General features: G+C 45.9%; 1 protein-coding gene across 1 annotated transcript in view; it reads right to left on the bottom strand.

Annotated features, from left to right (window-relative positions):
- Positions 1-9,283: 9,283 nt before the first annotated feature.
- Positions 9,284-13,041, bottom strand: part of GLT1D1 (glycosyltransferase 1 domain containing 1) — an 83,610-nt gene continuing 79,852 nt past the window's right edge. The window contains exon 8 of the mRNA XM_023739275.1: positions 9,284-9,445. Coding sequence (XP_023595043.1) covers positions 9,284-9,445 — 162 coding nt within the window. The remainder of the gene's footprint in view (positions 9,446-13,041) is intronic.

Genomic DNA, 13,041 nt, shown 5'->3' with positions numbered 1-13,041 from the left:
AGGCCAGTAAGTCTGGTCTTTTTTTGTGAGTTAGAATTTTGTTCTACATTTTTATCCAGCTCTGTCCAGGGCCCTCTGTTGTGACCCCTGTCAGAGCAGTCAGTTGTGGTAGCCGGGCACCATCTAGTTGTGTTGGACTCAGTCTGGTGGAGGCCGTGGTAGTTGTCGTCCGTTAGTCCTTTGGACTAGTCTTTCCCTTGTGTCTTTGATTTTCTTCATTCTCCCTTGCTCTTGAAGGAGTGAGACCAATGGAGTATCTTAGATGGCCACTCACAGGCTTTTAAGACCCCAGACGCTACTCACCAAAGTAGGATGTAGAATATTTTCTTTATAAACTATGTTATGCCAGTTGAGCTAGATGTCCCCTGAGACCATGATCCCCAGCCCTCAGCCGAGTAACTTGGTCCCTCATGGAGTTTGGATGTGTCTAGGAAGCTTCCATGGCCTTGCCTTGGTCAAGGTGTGCCGACTTCCCCAGAGCTGTGTACTGTCTTACCCTTCACCAAAGTTACCACTTACCTGTTGTCTAGTTAGTGTGTTTCCCTCCCCACCCCTCCCCTCCCTAGTAACCATCAAAGATTGTTTCTTTCTGTGTGAAAACTTTTTCATGAGTTTTTATAATAGTGGTCTCATACAGTATTTGTCCTTTCGTGATTGACTTATTTCACTCAGCATAATGCCCTCCAGATTCATCCATGCTGTCAGATGCTTCGCAGATTTATCCTTGTTCTTTATCGTTGCGTAGTACTCCATTGTGTGTATGTACCATAGTTTGTTTATCCATTCATCTGTTGATGGCACTTAGGTTGTTTCCATCTTTTTGCTATTGTGAACAGTGCTGCAATGAACATGGGTGTGCATATGCCTATTTGTGTGACAGCTCTTATTTCTTTAGAATATATTCCTAGGAGCAGGATTGCTGGATCACATGGTATTTCTATTTCTAGCTTTTTAAGGAAGCGCCATATCGTTTTCCAAAATGGTTATACCATTTTACATTCCCACCAGCAGTACCCAAGAGTTCCAGTCTCCCCACAGCCTCTCCCACGTTTGTTTTCTGTTTTTCTGAGTCATGCCAGTAATGTTAGGCTGAGATGGTATCTCATCGCAGTTTTGATTTGCATTTCTCTACTGGCTAATGATGGCGAGCATTTCCTCATTGGCTGTTAGCCACCTGAATGTCTTCTTTGGTGAAGTGTCATTCATATCCTTTGCCCATTTTTCAATTGGATTATTTGCTTTTTGTTGTAGAGGTGTTGGATTTTCCTTTAGATTTCAGAGATTACACCTTTGTGGGATTTGTCATAGCCAAACGTTTTTTCCCAGTCTGCAGGTTCTTTTTACTCTTTTGAAGTCTTTTTTAGAAATTTTTTTTTTACTGTACTTTGGGTGAAGTTTTATAGAACAGATAGTTTCTCATTAAACAGTCGGTACATATATTGTTTTATGACATTGGTTAACAACCCCACGACATGCCAACACTCTCCCTTCTCAACCTTGGAGGATCTTTTTTTTTTTTTTTGATGAAAATATACATAGCCAAAGATATACCATTTCAAAAATTTCTTCATGTACAATTCAGTGACATTGATTATGTTCTTCCAGTTGTGCTGCTATTCTCACTATCCTTTTCCAAATTATTCCATCACCATTGTCTTCAACTCACTGTCCCCTAGGCTTCCCATCAAAACTTTTGAGTTGCTGCTGTCAATTTGATCTCACATAATTTTTTTTTTTACCTTAGATGAAAGTTTGCAGAACAAATAGTTCCTCATTGAACAGTTAGTACACATATTGCCCTATGACAATGGTTAACAACCCCACAACATGTCAACACTGTCCCTTCTCAACCTTAGGTTCCCTATCGCCAGCTTTCCTGTTCCCTCCTGCCTTCTAGTCCCTGTCCCTGGACTGCTGTGCCTCATTAGTCCTGTTTTGTTTTATGGGGCTGTCCAATCCCCAGCTGAATGGTGAACCGCAGGAGTGACTTCACTACTGAGCTAAAAGGGTGTCTGTGGGCCATATTCTTGGGGTTTCTCCAGTCTGTCAGGCCAGTAAATCTGGTCTTTTTTTGTGTGTTAGAATTTTGTTCTACATCCTTCTCCAGCTCTGTCCAGAACCCTCTGCTGTGATCCTGGTCAGAGCAGTCAGTGGTGGTAGCTGGGCACCATCTAGTTGTACTGGACTCAGTCTGGTGGAGGCCTTGGTAGTTGTGGTCCATTAGTCCTCTGGACTAATGTTTTCCTTGTATCCTGTTCTCTTCATTCTCCCTTGCTCCCAAAGGGGTGAGACCAGTGGAGTATCTTAGATGGCCACTCACAGGCTTTTAAGACCCCAGACACTACTCACCAAGGTAGAATGTAGAACATTTTCTTTATAAACTATGTTATGCGAATTGAGCGAGATGTTCCCCGAGACCATGGTCCCCACAGCCCTCCGCCCAGCCGTTCAGTCCCTCAGGGAGTTTGGATGTGTCTATGGAGCTTGGTGAAGTCTTTTTATGAGCATAAATGTTTTAATTTTTAGAAGATCCCAGTTATGTAGCTTATCTTCTGGTGTTTGTGTGTTGTTAGTTGTTATGTATATGCTGTTTGTGCTGTGTATAAGGGCCTCTAGCATTGACCCTATTTTTTCTTCTATGAACTTTATAGTTTTTGATCCATGTTGAATTAGTTTTTGTGCATGGTGTGAGGTATGGATCCTGTTACATTTTTTTTACAGATGGACATCCAGTTTGGCAGCACCATTTGTTATAAAGACTGTCTTTTCCCCATTTAATGGATTTTTGGGCTTTTGTCGAAGATCAGGTGACTGTAGGTGGATGGATTTACATCTGGGTTCTAGCTCCTGTTCCATTGGTCCATGTGTCTGTTGTACCACTGTCACGCTGTATTAACTACCCTACCTGTATAGTAGGTTCTGAGGTCGGGTGGTGCAAGCCTTCCTACTTTATTTTTCTTCAGTAGTGCTTTACTTTCCATATAGAGTTAATGATTAGTTTTTCCATCTCGTTAAAGAATGCTATTGGTATTTGCATCAGGATTGCATTGTATTTGTAGACTGCTTTGGGTAGAATTGACATTCTCACAATATTGAGTCTTCCTATCCATGAGCATGGTATGTTTTCCATTTATGTAGGTCTCATTTGGTTTCTTGCAGTAGTGTTTTGTAGTTTTCTTTGTATAAGTCTTTTATGTCCCTGGTCAGATTCATTCCTAAGTAAGTATTTTATTTTTTTAGGGGCTATTATAAGTGGTGTTGCTGTCCTGATTTTCTTTTCATAGTTCTCTTTATTGGTGTATAGGAATCCAACTGATTTTTGTATGTTTATCTTGTATTCTGCTACTCTGCTGAATCTTTTTATTAGTTCCTGTAGTTTTCTCGTGGAGTCCTTTGGGTTCTCTACGTGTAGTATCATATCATCTGCAAATAAAGATAGTTGTACATCTTCCTTACCAATCTGGATGCCCCTTCTTTCTTTTTCTTGCCTTATTGCTTGAGCTAGGACTTCCAGCACAATGTTAAATAGGAGTGTGGATAAAGGGCATCTTTGTCTTGTCCTGTTCTCAAGGGGAATGTTTTCAGCCTCTCCACATTAAGAATGATGTTGGCTGTTGGCTTTGCATAGATGCCCTTTATTATGTTGAGGAATTTCCCTTCTCTACCTATTTTATTGAGAGTTTTTATCAGGAATGGGTGTTGGACTTTGTCGAGTGCCTTTTCTGTTTCAATTGAAATGATCATGTGATTCTTTTACTTACGGGGTAGATTTACGTTGATTGATTTTCTAATGTTTAGCCATCCTGTGTACCTAGTATGAATCCCACTTGGTTGCAGTTTTTTTTTTTTTTTTTTTTTTGATATGATGCTGAATTCTATTGGATAGAATTTTGTTGAAAATTTTTACACCTATATTCATGAGAGATATTGGTCTGTAATTTTCTTTTTTTGTGGTATCTTTGCTTGGTTTTGGTATTAGGGTTATGCTGGCATCATAGAATGAATTCAGAACTATCTCTTTCTTTTCTATGTTCTGAAATAGTTTGACTGGTACTGGTGCAAGTTCTTCTCTGAATGTTTGGTAGAATTCTCCAGTCAAGTCATCTGGGCCAGGACTTTTTTTGTTGTTGTTGTTCGAAGTTTCTTTTTTTATTACCTTTTCAATTTCTTCTCTTGTTATGGGTCTGTTCAGATTTTCAACCTCAGTTTGTGTTAGTTTAGGTAGGTAGTGTGTTTCTTGAAATTTTCCCATTTTCTCTAGGTTTTCAAATTTGTCCAAGTATAGTTTTTCATAGGTACTCTGTTATGATCCTTTTTATTTCAGTTGGGTTTGTTTTAATGTCCCCATTTAATTTCTTTTTTGGGTTAATTGTGCCCTCTCCTGTTTTTCTTTTGTCAGTTTGGCCAATGGTTTGTCGATTTTGTTGACCGTTTCAAGAACCAACTTTTGGTTTTATTGATTCTATTGTTTTTCTGTTCTCTATTTCATTTATTTCTGCTCTGATCTTTATTATTTCCTTTCATCTGGTGGCTGCGGGCTTCTTTTGCTGTTCTCTATTGGTTTGAGTTGTGTAGCTAATGTTTTGATTTTGTCCCTTTCTTCCTTTTTGATGTGTGCATCTATTGCTATAAATTGACCTCTGAGGACTGCCTTTGCTGTGTCCCAGAGATTTTGGTATGATGTGTTTTCATTCTCGTTTGATTCTAGGAATTTTTTTATTCCATCTTTGATTTCTTCTATTACCCAGTGACTTGTAAGCAAGGTGTTATTCAGTTTCCATGTATTTCATTTTTTTCCCTTTCTCTTCTTGTTGTTGATTTCTACTTTTATGGCATTGTGATCAGAGAAGATGCTTTGTATTGTCTCAGTGTTTTGGGTTTTGTTGAGGGTTGCTTTGTGGCCTAAGATGTGGTCTATTCTGGAGAACGTTCCATGTGTGTTGGAAAAGAATGTGTACTTTGCAGCCGTTGGGCAGAGTGTCCTATATGTCTATGAGGTCAAGTTGGCTGACTGTGGCCTTTAGATCTTCTGTATCTTTGTTGAGTTTCTTTCTAGATTTTCTGTCCTTTATGAAGAGGGGTGTGTTGAAGTCTCCTCCTATTATTGTGGAACTGGCAATTTCTCTTTTCAGCACTGTTAGAGTTTATGTATTTTGGAGCCCTGTCATTGTGCATAGATATTTATTATGGTTATGTCTTAATGGATTGTCCCTTTGAAGTCTGTAAATCTGTATGGAAGCAGACTGTCACATCTTTTTTCCCAGGAACTGGCTGGTGGGTTCAAACTGCCAACCTTTCAGTTAGCAGCTGCCACTGTGCCACCAGGGACCTGAATGGTTACATAAAAAACCAAAAGAAACCAAACCCGTTGCTGTCAATTCCGACTCACAGCGACCCTATAGGTCACAGTAGGACTGCCCCATCAGGTTTCCAAGGAGCGGCTGGTGGATTCAAACTGCTGACATTTTGCTTAGCAGCCGAGCTCTTAACCACTGTGCCACCAGGGCTCCAAATGGTTATGTAAGCAATATTAAATCAGAGTAATATAAACCCCACTGGAAAACGGGATATTTCCACACTTCCTGATAGGGGTTAGATTATCTAACAACACAATGGTTTGGCTAACCAGATGTTCAGAGGTTGACTTTCTTTAATCTAGCTCTCTGGTCCTGAAACCTGACTACACGTGTGACTTAATTTACAGGACTGTGTGTATACAGTCAAACGTGTTGCGACGTGGGGAGTTCCAGGGATGATTTTGATGATGCAAGATTTTTTGTTTTAAACAGTACCTTGAGAACCTGAACCCTGTACTAGATGGATACCACCACTGAAACTATTTTAATCAAATTCGAAGTTGTGGGTCCCTTCAGAAAGTATTTAAGTATTTCTATTTCCTAAGACCTTAGTGACCAGTGATTCAAGGCAATAGTGAGAACATTCAGGATGACCAAAATTTTATTTACATAGGTAGATAGATGATGGGTGGATGGATGATGGGTGGATGGATGATGGATAAATGGATGCAGCTGATTCTGACTCATGGTGAACCCGTGTGTCAGAGTACAACTGTGCTACACACGGTTTTCAGTGGCTGATTTTTCAGAAGTAGATCTGTACGCTTTTCTTTCGAGGTGCCCCTGGGTGGACTAGAACTGCCAACATTTCACTTAGCAGCTGAGCACATTAACCATTTGTCCCACCCAGAGACACAGATCTATATATTGTTACTGTTAGTTGTGGTTGAGTTGAATGACTTGTGGTGATCCCATGTGTGACAGAATAGAACTGCTTCATAGGATTTTTCTGGCTGTAATCTTAACAGAAGCAGATTGCCAGGACTTTTCTTCCATGGTGCTGCTGTGTGGGTTCAGACCGTCAACCTTTAGCAGCTGAACCACTTGTACCATCTAGGGAATCATGCACACACACACACACACACACACACACACACAGGTTCAGTATCATTGTGTTTTTCAAGATTGTGTTTTGCCTCACACAAAGGAACAACACTTTTAGAGATCCAGATGAAAACCTACTACTCTTCTGCTCTGGGTTTTTCATTAAAAGCTGCAGGGTATGAGGGACTAATCAATACAGCTTGCTGGCTGGGAACTGCCAGGAACTTGTTTTACAATGAGGATCCTGGGGAGAAAGGTGAGCTGTATTGATGGCCTTAAACGTAAATTAAAACTGTTAAACTCTTGTGGAAAAACTTTTCTTGGCATGAAAAGGCATTCCGTGTTTAACAAAGGGTAGGATGCCTGTATCACCCCTTCAGAATCCAAAACCAGGTTAAATCAGTGGTTACCACCACTGCCAGCTGGCCCCCCAATAACCATTCTCCCCTTCGTTCTGAGCAATGCTGCTGTTGTTGGGTGACTTGGAGTTGATTCTGACTCATAGCGACCCCGTGTGACAGAGCAGAACTGGCGCATAACATTTCCTAGGCTGTAATCTTTATGGGAGCAGATTGCTAGGTCTTTCTCATATTGAGCTACTGGTGGGTTCAAACCACCCACCTTTCAGTTAGCAGCTGGGCGCTTAACCGTTGCACCACTAGGGCTCCTTCTTTCTGAGCAATAGACCCTCTCATTTTTAACTGGGCACACAGCTGCTCAGAATAAAGCCTGCGTTTCTGCGCTCCCCTTGCAGCTGGATGTGGCCACAGGGGAGGGAGCATAACGGAAGTGGGAGCTGTCCCGAGAGGGAGGAGCCCTGTTTTCGTATCCACCTTCCATCTTCCTTCAGCCTGGAATTCAGGTGTGATGGTGGAGTTGCAGCAGCCACCTTGGACCATGACTCAATGGACTCAAATGCACCAACCGTCATGAGGATGGCACAGGACCGGGCAGCGTTTCGTTCTGTTGTATATGGGGTCACCGTGAGTCAGAGCCAACTTGACAGCAGCTAACAACAACACAGTCCATTGCTTCTAAAGCCTTAAGCTACTGACGAAACTTTCAGATACAAAGATGCTCTGGCTTACCGCTTTACTATGCGAGTGTGAAAGGGGGTAGAGTGTGATGTTGGAGGAGAAGATACAGCCAGGTGAAAGCACTGCCTTTTGCTATAGGACGCTATGCTACATGACAAGTGTTTCCTTCCAAGTCTGAGGGTTACAGCAGCCCCTTCAAGCCTGAACTGAAAACCACACGCAGAATGTTTCAGCGTGAACTTAACTGGGTACAAAGCTGAAGCCATCTGGGACACTTACAGAAAGGTGTTTTTTCCGTCTAAATTTTGGTACTACAGTAGTATTTGCATCTGAAATTCCTGTTAGGACTCCTGGGTTTCGAGGGGCCTGTTTCTTTACAGAACCCACCTACAACAAGAATGGACAGCAGCTGTTTGGTACAGGGGATGGTGACAGACTTTATTGTTTTAAAAACATGCCTTTTCCCAAAGTACGTTAGACATGGGTACAAAGACACGAAGTGGTGATTCTGAGGTACAGGGGGCCAGGCAGCCAAAGTGCCGTCTGTGAGGAACAGAGCCCCGCTTCCGGGTGGTTAGCATTCTACAAACGGCAGTGTTGGGGACCCACTGGCACTTTTTCTTGGGGTGGTACAACCAATTCCAGATTCCATGAGGGCTCACGGCTCTGTTTCTCCCACTGTCCTGATGCCCAGATGTGGCTGGAGTCTAAGTGACTATGGTCTAAGAAGTTTAATGTGAGCTTTGTTCTTCTAACAAGATGTAGGTTTTTTTCCCTTTTTTTTTTTTTTTTTTAACATGATGGTTGGGAAGCAAACCCTCCAAGATGTCCTCAGACCTAAATAAAGCAGGATTAACTGTGCTCACTCCTCCTCCAGCTTCCAGGAGGCCAGTAGCAACAAGACCCCCTCCAGTGGGGCCCCGGAGCCTCCTGTGCAGGCTCCCCCTACTCAAAGCCCATGCTGTCCACCAAAAAGATGGAGTGCAGCCTCTCACCCCACCTCCTGTACTGCAATGTCTGATGGCATGTGCTGCTTCTGTTATTCCACAGAGGTGACCCCAGAGAGACAGCTGCCCAAGGAGAGGGAGCACAACTTCAGGGAGGATGAGTTGGCCCAAAGGACACGGAGGACAGACGAGGTGATCGTCACGATGACACATGGCTAGCCCTGTGTCATGATGACACATGGCTAGCCCTGCTGTGTCTTCTGTGAGTCCCAGCCCCCAGCTCCTGGACGCTGGGAGGGAGGGAGGCCTGCACTGAACCCAAATGCCTGGCTCCGTCACGTGGCACTGGCATATTTTCCCAGCGACAGTGTGGCTCTGGTTCCAACTCAGAGACCAGGGGGTGGCCGTGCCAATGGGGAGCTGGGCTGGCTGTCCAGGTACCACCCACAGCCTTCCAGCCGCATAACTGAGACTGAGGTGACCGTGTGAGGACTAGAGGGGTCAGAGATGCCACCAGGCCTCCTCTCAGCTGACTTTTCTGAGGGGTGGTTTGTGCTTGCTTTCAAAGCCGGCAGTGAGGGGTGGGGGTCTCTGAAGACAGGAGAGAGGGGTTTGCACTTTCAGTTGTTCAGAAGCAATCCTTGCCTTCAGGACATGGAGGTCCTCATGCAGCTAGTCTCTCCCAAGTCCCCTAGAAAGCAGTTACCCGTCTCTCTCCCCAGTCAGCTGGGGAAGCTCCCTCAGGACTGACAGGTAAGAAAGCCTGGACATCCCAGGAAGCACAGAAAGGTTTTGGACAAAGCTGGTGTCAGGGGGCCCAGCATCACTACGATTCACCAGGGTGGGTATGACAGGCTGGGCGGCCGAGACTCTGGGAAGCAGCGTGAGGTGCGTCTGCTCAGTCCTCCCAGCTCCCCTCCAGCCTCCTGACCAGGCGCTGGTAGGTGACACGCTCCGCCTGCCAGGAATGGTGCCTCCTCACGTACTCCCTCCCATTGGCCACCATTTCTCTTTCTAACGCAGGGTCACTAACCAGTCTCTTTGCCAGCTGAACAAACTCCTGCAGAAAAAGCAATTGGGGAGAAGGAGGCATGAATAACTGGACAGGGGAGTCTGCAAATGCATCCATATGTCTGTACTGCCTCCTGGTATGGCCTCATGAGAGAGAGGGGGATACTGGGCGGGGAGAGGGAGGAAGGTGGAGAGAAAGGGAGACGGAGAGATAGGAAGGTGGAGAGGGGAGACAGAGATGGAGGGAGGGGCAGCAGGGACTCTCGGGGTAAGCATGGCCTCGCCTGCACGGCAGATCCATGGGTGAGGCCCCAGGAAGGGGCACCACAGTATCTGTTCGTGGGGTGTGGAGAAGACTGAGTTAAGACATAGAAGGGCAGAGTCTGGCGCACACTTAGCTAACAGGAGCATTACCGTTCCCCCACTGCCCATGGAGTAAATTCCAAAAAGGCAACAGTGCCATGTGGTTTACGAGGAAAACCTCATATATTTTCAAAATTATTGTTAATTAAATGATGACTGTCTTTTATAGGTAGCAGTATAAATAGCAGTATTTATGATAAAGAGGAGAACTATATTTTTATCTGTTCATACATTTTATAGTACACTGGTGTTTTTATAAAAATATATTCCCATCTCATAGCAGAATCATATTCTTGTTAAAAGTATTCAAGAGGCTTAGAGCATCAGTATATTATTTATACATTTATATTTATGGCTCTCTGGTCACATATTTAAGGAGCCCTGGTGGTGCAGTGGTTAAGCACTTGGTTGCTAAGGGAAAGCTAGGTGATTTGAACCCAGCAGCTGCTCTGCAGGAGAAAGACGTGGCAGCCGACTTCTGTAAAGACTTCAGCCTTGGAACCCCTAGTGGCAATTCTACACTGTCCTGTGGGGTGGCCATGAGTCAGGAGAGGCACACCTCCTACAGGAGGGCTTGGAGCACCAGCTGCCGCAGCTCTGGCCATGGCGCCTCCTGGTGTTTCCTGCCGGGCAGCCACACTTGGCAGCCACGGCCCACAAACCTGCCGAGGGTGCCACCCCAGTGCTTGCACACGCCGGCGCCTCGCAGGACAGGACAGCCGCCTGTCTGAGGTATGGGGCTAGGAGAACTCTCACACCTCCAAAGAGATTGACACAAGATACAGCCCAATCGTGTACATTGAGTCCTGCCTCATTAACATCATAACCCGTTGCCATCAAGTGGATTCCGACTCATAGAGCCGCTTTTGGTTAGCAGCTGAGTGCTTAACCACTGCGCCACCAGGGCTCCTCTGTCAGTGTACTCAATGTCACTGATGGTGAATTCTATGCTGTGTGAATCTTACCACAATAAAAAAACTCACAAAGCAGCAGCCCTGGTGGCACAGTGGTTATGAGCTACAGCTGCTAACCAAAAGGTCATGATGTCTTAGTTAACAGGAAGGAAAGGGGCAGATGGAGGGAGCAAGGGAGGAGTTAGAAATGTTGGAGCCACAGGCGTTTGTGCAAGGATTCCAAGCACCCAATAAAGAGAGACACCCCTTAGCTTTCTCTGCATGGTACCTGGCACAGGATGCCAGGATGAGAGCGAAGCTTTCAGAGAACATTCTGGGTGTGGAGACAGAGCCTGAGGGGCCCAGGGCCGGGAGAAGGCTGCTGTCCTCTGCCCCATTCAGAGGGGAAGACAGCAACCACCACACCCTGGACCACAGTCAGGAGGGGCGCTGGCTACCCCGTACCCCCATCTGGGGAGCCACCTCTCGACAATGCCTGGGTGCCCCCTGTACACCGGGGTGTCTGTGAGGGGCCGCCAGAGAGTGAACAAATGTGACCCTCCCCAGGGGGCTGACACGTGTGTGGGAGGCAGCTGACAGAAAAGGCAAATGCACACTTAAGACACTGTGAGAAGGATCACGGAGACACAGGGACAGAGAACAGGGTGGGGTGCACAGCCCCTCAGGGAGTGAGCACCAGAGTGGGGGTCCCCGCCCGACGGGGCAGTGAGAGTGGTGGCTCTCCATGTCCCTAGAGACACACTGCCCGGCCCAGGTCTACCAGTCGGCCTGGCCTCACCTTTGCTAGTCCTAAGCACCCCTGATTCTCCATCCAGATTCCAGCACAGGGCGCCCCCCAGGGCTCCGTAAAGGCCCCACCCCAGCCTCTGGGGCCCATAGGAGGCTGGCCTTCCCCTGTGCAGCTGGGTCACTCTGATCCCTGATCCCAGGGGTGGGCCCATAGGGCCGGTAAAGCAGGGTAGAGGCCTTACAAAGTGTCCGCTCCCCCGAAGAGGACAATGTACTGAACAGCTGCAACGTGCAGGATGACACGTGTGCGCCCATGTTCCATGGCCACGTCATAGATACAGGACCCCACCCCGTCCCCACTAAGGATGCTCTCAGATTTAAAACTAAGGTACACGCCCCGACAGACAGTTCGTGGGGTCATGCAGAATTTAGGACTGTGTCTGCCTCAGCTGTGTGTCTGCTGGCAGCACTCCTCTGGGGGCCACAGTTCCCTCACAGACCCCAGCCCTGACACTGGTCCAGAGGATCACTCCTGGGGGCTCCTTCTACATCCCAGGAACGGGGTCGGTGCTTACACATCATGGGGACATTTAACGTCCAAGAATTTAACTATGTGTGCTTGGTTAAAAATTTTAAAAATATGAAAGAGAGAAATAAAGAGAAATAATACTTTTTACATAACACTTGCCAACTGCCTCCCCAATTCCACCAAGAGAATGTGGCCGAGCAACCAACAGACGTCCTCTCCCAACAAGCATCTTGCCGGTAGAGCGCAACCCCAGAGCCAAGGCAGATGTGCTGCTCAGCACCCACGGCTTCCCCAGGGGCTCAGCTCGGGCAGCAGGAGCTAGACCCATTCTGAGTCCGTGCAGTTGCTGGCAGAGGGGACGGCTGAGGCTCGGCCGCACCTGCTTTGTCTCAGCTATTCCTGACAGACGGACATCATCTTCTCCATCCTACAGATACGGGGGCTGAGCGTGGGACGGGAAACTGATCTGGGGTCACCCAACTCCCCGTGGTGAACACACGGTCCCCCCTGCTCCACCTGCTCCTGGTCTGGAGGTTGATGTATTTCCAACACGCTGCACTTTTTCCAAACATTAAACCGTAGGCTGATTATGAAAGTCGCTACATTTAAGGAAAAAGCCCATCTTTAATAAAATACATAACTACACACAGACCCCTGAGAACAGTACCAGGGATGTCATAAGCACTCTATAAATGTCAGCTGTCATCATCGCTGATTCCAACGAACTTTTTTTCTCTAGTTTTCTAGAAACAAACAGAGCCTTCCACCACAACGAATTGGTTCTACACTTTAAAAGTCTGACTCCAGCCTGCGGAGAATATGGATTCTCAGTCTCTATTAAATGTAAAATGGATTTTAATTTGGAACTTTAAAATGTGGCTAATAAAATATCTAGGAAAATGGTTCTATTCTTTCCTTTTTCAAAAGAAAAATAACAGGATTGTTTTGGTCTCAAAAAAAAAAAAAAATCAGCGGACTCCGGCAAGATGGCGGTCTAGGCAGAAGCACCCCGCCGTCCCTCCACAACAAAGATCCGAAAAACTAAGCCAAACAGAGAATCAACAATCCTGAAACCCTAGAACATCAAATGAAGAGATAAAGAACTCAGCC

This window comes from Trichechus manatus, unplaced genomic scaffold, assembly GCF_000243295.1.
Source record: "Trichechus manatus latirostris isolate Lorelei unplaced genomic scaffold, TriManLat1.0 scaffold00131, whole genome shotgun sequence".
Taxonomy (NCBI): Eukaryota; Metazoa; Chordata; class Mammalia; order Sirenia; family Trichechidae; genus Trichechus; species Trichechus manatus.
This window is presented reverse-complemented; position numbering and strand designations above follow the sequence as displayed.